Raw genomic sequence first — 8875 nt, forward strand, 5'->3', positions numbered from 1 at the left:
GTCGCGACTCTTGTTTAGTTTTTGTTACTAAGCTCTTGTAGAGGCTCAAGCACTCATTGAGCGATACAGGCGGCTACTTTTAGGGGCCTCATTGATTACCGGACTATCCGATTCTGGGATTCCCGAGCCCAATCGCACCAAGAAAGCTCACATGAAACTCCAGAGCCCGTCTACACCCTCGCCTAGCGAACTACACCCTCTCCTTGCGCTGGCCAGCCACCTTTTCCTCATCTGCGATATATCAGGAAGCTGGACACTGTACCCGCGCAGCAAAAGGAGAGCAGTCTCGTTAGCATGTACGCCTGACGGTCAAGGTCTGTTTGGTGCTGACTCCCTTTTTTCCCTGCATTTTTCTCACTGCCTTTCCATCATGGTTAAATTGTGTGATAGCGTTGGTAGAGGGCCGGATAGCGATATAATATTTCGACCCTTCACCCGCCGCATAAGAAAAAAAAATACGCGTTCGAATGCCACAACAACGACGCAGACCACGTATGGCCCCGTCAACGCGCTCGCCTTCTATGTACCAAACGTACTTTCCACCACCTTTCTTTTCAATCTTCCGCTCATCTCATTGATCGAGTTTAAACAAAGTGTTTACTCAAGTCCAATAGAAGCCGACCAAAGGCTAGTTGCACGCGCACAACAGCAGTCGTGTGTCCGCCGACACACGACTCAGAGCCGCTGCTCTTTCTTCTCTTTCATCTCACGTGATCCACGCTTGGATGCGCGCTACGAGGTCCCAATTTATTTTTAGATCTTACCCCTCATGGTTGAGGAGTGAGCTTGAGACGCCCCTTTCCGATAGGCTCTCGTCTCGACATCTCACTCCTCAACCAGGTAAGATCCCCAATTTTTTATCTAGACTCTCGTCTCGATATCTTACTCCACTATTCAGTGTTAACATACGCGTTTTTCGTCACCCTCCCACCCACTTCCTTCTCATACTAGACTTTCATTCACTCTAGTACTATTTGTGTATGTAGCCATACCTCGAGTGGAAATACGTCGGAATCATGGCGCGCGCCGCGCCTGATTTCCTGCTCACAGGTACAACACCTTTGCCTCTGCAGGCACTGACGGGACTAGTATCTATGTGGAACCATAAAGTCAAAAAAACGTGTTTGCCGATACCCTTAATTTCCACACCCCGTCTTCGGTGGTGCCTACACGCTTTTCGGACAGAGGTGAGAAATTACGTTCATCCGTCTGATTTTGGGATGACATCGATGTAGAGATTTCAAAGACGCGAGTACTATTCTTGGTGATTTTGGCTCCTCTTTGGAGGCGTCTCTTCGGGGACAGTTGACAGAGAGTGGATTGTGCATGGATGGGCGCGGCTCGAATCATTGTGTTAATTCGTTCAGTAACATTTCACTTGCAGGAACGAGTCTCCGCACCAATACTCCGTTGTATTTTCACAAAGTGGTATTGTAACAATACTTACATCGTGTTGAGTTGGAGCCTTGGGAGGCCACTACCCCATGCTTTGCTGCGCAATAAAACTTGTGGTGATAACAGATGTCTGCTCATCAATAAGCGTCGACTTGGAGAGCAAAGCATAGATTGAAGTGTAATCGTTGCAAGTTACAGCAAATTGTTCAGACATTAAGATTCAGGCTCCCCCCTCGTACTCCGCATCTTCGCTTACTGGTGTCGGCGCTGATGGTGTTGGCATGACAGATCCAGCGCTATAGTTCCTTGCCACTGCTGGGGTTGCTTTCGATGCTGCAGGGGTGTAAGTTACCTTGATAACAGCCTTCTTGGCCACTGCCTCAGATCCAGATTTTGGAGGACCGACAACAGGGGAGACTGTGCCCTTTGCTGGTGATGACCCTTTGGTTGGGGTTGCGCTGGGGGTGGAGGATGAGGCAGATGATGCCATGGTTGTATCATTCCGTGGGGATCTGAAGGCTCGTATGGCTTCGTGCATCCTGACCACTTGACCTTTCGTGAACTCCCTCATACATGAATCAAAAGAGTAGTCCATATAGTTGTCTGTCAAGACCATAAGAGAGTTTTCAGTAGCCAAGAGGAATCAAACACGACATATGGATAGGATCCGGTGGACCTCCCAGGCAAGTATTTCTGCCAACAGGGCACCCTTCTGCACCTGAAGCTTCCGGGGCCGTGTCCGTGATGTTGTCCCCAACCCCATCACACCCATCCCCTTTGAACGTGTGGTAAAGCCCAAACCAATGTCCAACCTCATGCACCGTCGTTTGGCTGAGGTTGTAGTTCTTGCGCTCACCGCCAGGGAAGGTGGAGTACCGGACAATGACACCGTCACTGATTGGGTCCTTGAAGTACTTGGAGGGCATGGAGCCGTATCCCAGTGAGGGGTTCGTCCTGTTGAATCCGGCGGTGTAGATGTTGAGAGTGGTAGCATCACCTTGCCGATATGCCTGTTTGAGCTCTTGTTCTTGAGGTCTACACCTAGTGTTCACAGGTCCAGTTCAGTCCGGTTTTTTGCCCCGAAAACAGGCAACTGCAGACCGCAACCGGTCTAGGACCGACCCAGATATTGAGGGAACCGAACCGGACCACCTAGGACCGGTCTTTTGTGGTCCATGGACCGCGTTCAAACTGATTCAGACCGGTCTTTTTGCATAAAATTTGTCATACCAATATAAACCATTTGTATCTCAATTATTATTACTATAAAAAATAAACTGGTTACATATCATAGTATAACATATAAATACCCATCATTCTACCAATTCTTAAGAACTTTAATGAAGGTTTGACATAGCTATGACTGAAACCGAATTACATCTCCTAAAGACTTGGGCAAAATGTAATGCGACAACTGTAAATTATTTGATGCATACCATATATTGATAGATGGTGAGTATATTTTCATACTTAAAATGTCAATATCCAAAAATTGAATCAAGCAAAATGATGAAAGTTTGAGTGAGTTAGAATTAAAGTCATTCTGGTACAAGTTGCACAAACAAGTATTTGTGCCAAAATGGATTTAGTTATATCTTTCTCAGTTCTTAACCGTTTTTGATGAACTAAAAACCCAATTAAAGGTAATAGACGTGGTTACAAGGCTACGTAACGCACGTGACCGTTTAACCGGTGAGAAGACCGTGTCACGCGGGAGTGAGAATAGTGCAATCAGACGCGCTGACAAGATGCGTGAACACCTAAACAACACACACTCACACAAACACCTTAACACTTATCACCACAGGTACGTGCTCGGTTCTTCGAGTTCGGGTTCGTACGGTAAATAGAATTACCACACTTGTTTTGTTAGAACTTAAGTAGAAGTTCGGGGAAACGATTTTATATATTTTATATCACTTGTCTAAGTCTAGTAGACCTTTTTTGGAACAAAAGGTATTGTTTTTACGTGCAGACACAAGTATAGAATTTGAAACTTAGTAGTCTTTGAAGGGAAACGGCTTTTATTGGGACTGTCTCGGTGTTCTGGGATCACATTCTAACTGTATATGAAGAAATGACAAGGAAATTGTGCTTTGTAGACTTTTATAACTCCCTTGAGCTTTTATTATGCCTCTGATGTGGTCCAAACTAGTCTTAAAGACTCTTCAAGCACGCTCACTTGGATTCCTCGGTAATAGGTGAGAGCTCTCTTACTAATTGACGAGACAACCTTACAAAAGCTTTGTGATCCCCACTTAACACGCTGGTTCCGGGCACACGTTACTTATGTCTGCGAAGAAAAGTCCTTAAATTGATTACAAACTTATCCACTACCTCAGATGCTACTGGGAGTGCGACAGCTGGTCAATGCGGGGGATAATTCCTTGCGTTTTAGCCTGCGCGTGTCCTCTTTTTATACTATTCTATGTCTTCTATTTATATTTACATGTCCGTGCATTGTCCGAGAGGTCGGACGAATTAATACTGATTTTTAGTAAAGGTTTGAAGTGGCTCGGTTGTGTGTGGCACAACTGAGCTGACTTCTTTTAAGTTTTCATAGTGTTTTCTCTATTGTGGCGATGCGACGCATCAGTATTGATGCATACGCAGGAATCGCCGTAAACGGTTTTCACGATCGGTTCAGCCGAGACGAATGGTCTGCTTAGTGATTTTTCTCTCTATTATTAGATACTATGCCCAGGCCTCGGACCGCACGGCAAATCGTTCATAGTTTTTCTCTTTTGGCAGGCTTCGGAATATTTCATGAAGCTTAGTTTTCTTGGGTCAATGATGCCATGATTTGTGATGCGTCTCTCCACATGACTTCTTGGATCATGCTTCGTAGCACGTGACCGAATGACTTCTCGCATCAGGTACGCGTCGAGTTTCTACGCTCGCGTGTTTATCTTTAGAATTAATATCTTTTAATCCATAATAAAGTGAGACCCTGGTTTGGTGTAAACTCCAACACCCTGTGCGGGGGTGTTTTTACTCTAGAACACTCGGTAGCGTACTATTTCATGGTAGTGTAGCCTTTTATTAGACTTTGAGTATATTGAGGTGATTCGGTCACGAACCGACCACAATTCCTACTGTCTAAGGTGTGCACATTTCTCGGATGTAGACTTTAATTGACTAGACCGGGTTGCGTCTAACGATCCTTATGATCAATGTGACTGTATTTCTACTATAGGAGGTTTTATAGGAGAAATCGCTAAAATTCGCATTTTTATGGGTGTATTGTTACACTCCGTATCATCTCCCCCTCACTATAATACTGACCGTCCTCGGTCATCACTAGATCCCCGTATGAGGATGTTCCCCTCGTGTTTTTCTGGATTTTATATTGATATGTCTTCAAAAGATCACCGTCTGTCAAGCGTGTCTTTTATCTTTCGGCGTCAATTACTATTACTAGTGCAGGCGCGTTATTCTTCGAAGACATGACATCATATTCCTATTGTTGCCTAGGTACGCCTCAGTTGATTAACGTTTTTGGCGTCCATTAAGATTTTCAGGGTCGACGGAACCGAGGGATTCTCAGCGATCTTCTCCCATAGACTATTCTTTGGAAAGTGCCTCGCTATTCCGTATGTTCCGCCTGACGTTCCTATAAACTTCGTGCTTTATGGGAGCGATTGTCACAATTTCTTTCTAACTTTCCCCACCATGCCTACCGCATTCCTTGGTTGTTGCGCCGCCGTCCAAGCGTTCGAAGTCGGCATTGACCTCTTCTTGTGTTCCCGCCTCAACACTATGTCTGAGGCCGAGATTATGGCTATGCTATACCGCCTGCATAGTTATATGGTGAGTCTCTGTTCTTTTCTTTTATTCTCTGCTGATTTTCTTTTAGAACGTGCCACTGCTAGATTTGGGCTTAAAGAGCTCCCCGCAGTTCTTAAGGGTACACAAATCCACGTATGTCTCCTCCTCTCATTTTTGTCTGAGTTTTCATAGGTACTGATACCTGTTTTATTAGATGCCCGAACCTTGCCTTCAGTGCTCCGCGCGCAAGGATTCCGCTGTCAAGAACTGCACCTTTCGTGGGTGGGGCACTCCCTGCTGTCCTTGCAACGTGGCGCATGTTTCTTCGTGTGAGTACTATCTGAATGATGAACACCGAGGGGCTGTCAGGGATGTCATCCATAACCGGTTGGCTATTCATGCGCCTTCAGGTATGATTTTTTTTCTTTTTCTATTTATTTTATAGTCTTTTTAATGACTTTTCACTTATTTTTCTAGCTATATCTGCGCTGATGGAGTCCATCGAAGAAGACGCGCTTCATATGCGCACCCTATCCGCGGTCCTTGAGGCCATTTGCCATCATCGCGATGCCAATCTTCGAGAGTTCGCAAACGCCATCGCAGACCTGTGTCTCACCGCCGAGCCTGGAACTCTTCTAGGCACTGTTTTCGAGACTCGCGAGGAGTTCGGCTCGTGGTACAGCTTCGTTCAAGACTTTGTAGATACTCAGGGGGTCCCAGTGCCTGCGGGTTCAATGATGGCCGATTTGGAGAGACTCGTCTCGCTTTTTCAGCAAGATGATTCTCCTCCCATTGCTGGGCCTTCATCTCTGACACCTTGTCAACGCCGCATCCGCTCGCTGTCCCTTATTCCTTCTATCGCCGTTGCTTTGCCTGGTCTTCCACCTTCCACCCATTCTCAGGAGGAGGAGGAGGAGGTTATCGATGAGCTTGTTGACGAGGAGTAGGTGTGCTTGTTTTTATGGACTTTTTTACTTGGCATGCATTCGGACATCTTAGTTTTTTGGACTTTCTATATCAACCTTTTTGTGTCATTATCTTTTGTAGTTAGATTCTGCTGTCCTTATAGTAGAATCTTGACTTTGTCTTTCTTGAACTTTGAGATTTGTTCCTAAGTGAGAGCCTTTTTGCATGCTTTCTAGAGTGTGAACTTGTGAATTTTCGACTTTATTTCGCATTTTTCTATCAAATTCATTCTGCCTTAGGGTTTTATTGTCTCTAGTTCGCGTTTTCATGACTCTTTTCCCCTTGGTGGTTTTAGTGAATCATGAAATCGAATTTTTTATCTATCAAGGTAGCCTTGATCCCTCCCCCTCACTAAATATTGACTGTCCTCAGTCAAAATGACTAAGTTCATAGGTCACGTGGCGTGGGAAATCCAAGGCTCGGAAAGTTTATTCTATTTTTAGACGTGATCGCGCTGGAACGTGCAACTCCAAATTTTCACGCTTCAAGTGAATTGCAACGCGGAATTTCGGAACGTGCACGCCTTGGTCTCAGACACACATATAAAAGCAGGCAGTGGCGAAAAATTTTCGGACAGAACAGTTTTTCGCTTTTCTACCACGCACTCTCATTTTACCACTCGCTCATTATGTCTATCCCACAAAATGCTCTTCCCGCCGCTGTCAAGCTTCGCGAGTCTGCTCTCACTGCCTTCAAAACTTATCAGGACATGAAAGAGGGACTGAACAGCGCTGCCGCTCTCACCATTCTTGGCGTAGCCGCTAATTACTGTGTAAGTCGCGAATTTTTCTGTTATAAACTTCATATTCTCTATTTCTTCGAACAAAGGCTAATACTGCGCACTTGACTAGGTTCAGCTTATCGACACCAAGGATCCGTGTCTGCTTATGCACCAGCCAATGCACAACGTGCTTTTCCTTGTTAGAGGCGAGTACAATACCCGCAGCACTGGAGTTCACGCCATCGCGCCCCCAGCCGACCTCGACACTATCAAAGAATATTGTCGCGCCGTTCTCGCCGCGCGTGCCACTGCGCAGGTCGTTCCACCACCTGTTACTGCTCAAGCTCAGGCTCAGGCTGAGATTGCAGAGGTAATGGCCGCCGCTAAAGCCAAGGCATGTTTATACTTATTTTGTTCATCTTTTCTCATTTTATTAACGCAGCACGGATACATTTTGAAACAGCGTCCCCGCAAGCTTGTCAAGTCCAAGGCTGTCGTCGAGGACAAGGACGACGAGGTCGAGATTGTCCCCGGCCCCTCGGATACCGACATTATGATGGGTGGGTGTGATGGCCCCAACGCTATCACTGCAGCTGACACCGTGCGTTATTTTTTATTTTCTTTTGAGCAGAACACAATTTTAATATTGCGTACCGCTTTGCTCAGATGGCAGTGGACAACCTCTTTGGTGACGAAGAAGTCAAGGATGCCGCTTCCTCTCCCAAAGAGAAAGGCAAGAAGCGCGCTGCCTCTGGTCCCAAGGTAAGCTGCTATTATTGCGTGAGTCCACTGCCACGTTGTTAACTTCATATTTTATTTGGACATAACAGACCCCAGCCAAATCCAAGCGTGCCGAAACGGTCAGCATTCCCTACAACACTGTTCCAGGCATGGACACTAACAGTCGCGAATTTCACAAGGCCCTCGTCGTTGAGCATGCCAAAGGCAGTTGCGCCGGCGACAAATGCCCTCGTACTGAACCACCCTTTATTAGTGGTTTAGCAGATCTTCAGTCTCGTCAAAGTTCGTATTTATCTTTTATCTTCATAAATCGTAAACTAACGCACTCGTCCTTTGTTATAGACGAGTCTGCCAACTCCTTGCTCATCGACAACCCTCTGTACAGGGAGATCTTAGCGCGCGCACATGCTGCTGTTACCAACCGCATGCCGGCTTATCCCACCCTTGCTTATTTCAAGCAGCAAGAGGTCGATCTTCATGAACGCGTTCTTCTCAGCATGCAGCGCCTCGACTTGGAGCTTTGTCTTCGTGATGTACTTGTCGCTGATTACGAAATTGCCCTTGCCCAGATTGCTGAGCGTGAAGTAACTAAGGAGTAGTAGAACTATCCGAACTTTTTTTTCGTAGACGGACACCTAGAGCCCGCATGTATAGTTGACTACGCATGGAAAATCTAGAAGGCGCTTGTGCATTATGTTTATAAACTGCTGGAGGTTTTATTAAACTTTAGCCAATTTTAAAGCATAAGTCTACTAAGCCTCTTCTTCACTTAAATCTTCGATTTCTTCTAAGTCCCCGGATTCATCTGCGGAAGACCCATCAAGATTAACTCCTTCAAAGTAGTAATCTCTTGCGTTAGGTCTTTCTTCAACGCCTGTGTTTTCAATTTCATCCAGTTCCTCATTGCTTGCATCAATAAGTGTACTGAAGTGCTCAGGTAAGTCGATCCTTTCTCTTGCGAAATACGGAATGACTCTGAATGCTCCAATTTTATTGTGATTGACTGATCCGTCTAGTTCACAAACTATATATGAACCTCCCTTTGTTCGACGTACCAGAATGGTCTGCTTAGTGATTTTTCTCTCTATTATTAGATACTATGCCCAGGCCTCGGACCGCACGGCAAATCGTTCATAGTTTTTCTCTTTTGGCAGGCTTCGGAATACTTCATGAAGCTTAGTTTTCTTGGGTCAATGATGCCATGATTTGTGATGCGTCTCTCCACATGACTTCTTGGATCATGCTTCGTAGCACATGACCGAATGACTTCTTGCATCAGGTAGC

General features: G+C 45.6%; 2 protein-coding genes across 2 annotated transcripts; one reads left to right on the top strand and one right to left on the bottom strand.

Moving 5' to 3' along the window:
- Positions 1 to 5067: 5067 nt before the first annotated feature.
- LACBIDRAFT_335938 (uncharacterized protein) lies at positions 5068 to 8190 on the top strand (the record flags this gene model as incomplete). The annotated part of the gene is made up of 11 exons (XM_001890845.1): positions 5068 to 5205; positions 5252 to 5316; positions 5378 to 5441; positions 5498 to 5573; positions 5641 to 6106; positions 6523 to 6901; positions 6981 to 7220; positions 7293 to 7451; positions 7517 to 7612; positions 7681 to 7873; positions 7934 to 8190. 11 exons carry the CDS (start codon positions 5068 to 5070, stop codon positions 8188 to 8190), a joined length of 2133 nt encoding a protein of 710 aa, XP_001890880.1.
- A 153-nt stretch (positions 8191 to 8343) lies between these two features.
- LACBIDRAFT_300238 (uncharacterized protein) lies at positions 8344 to 8655 on the bottom strand (the record flags this gene model as incomplete). Its single annotated transcript, XM_001890846.1, has 1 exon — positions 8344 to 8655. A coding segment is annotated over one exon (312 nt), but the record flags the coding sequence as incomplete, so codon positions are not given.
- Positions 8656 to 8875: the final 220 nt, after the last annotated feature.

This window comes from Laccaria bicolor, genomic scaffold (genome assembly GCF_000143565.1).
Source record: "Laccaria bicolor S238N-H82 LACBIscaffold_196 genomic scaffold, whole genome shotgun sequence".
Taxonomy (NCBI): Eukaryota; Fungi; Basidiomycota; class Agaricomycetes; order Agaricales; family Hydnangiaceae; genus Laccaria; species Laccaria bicolor.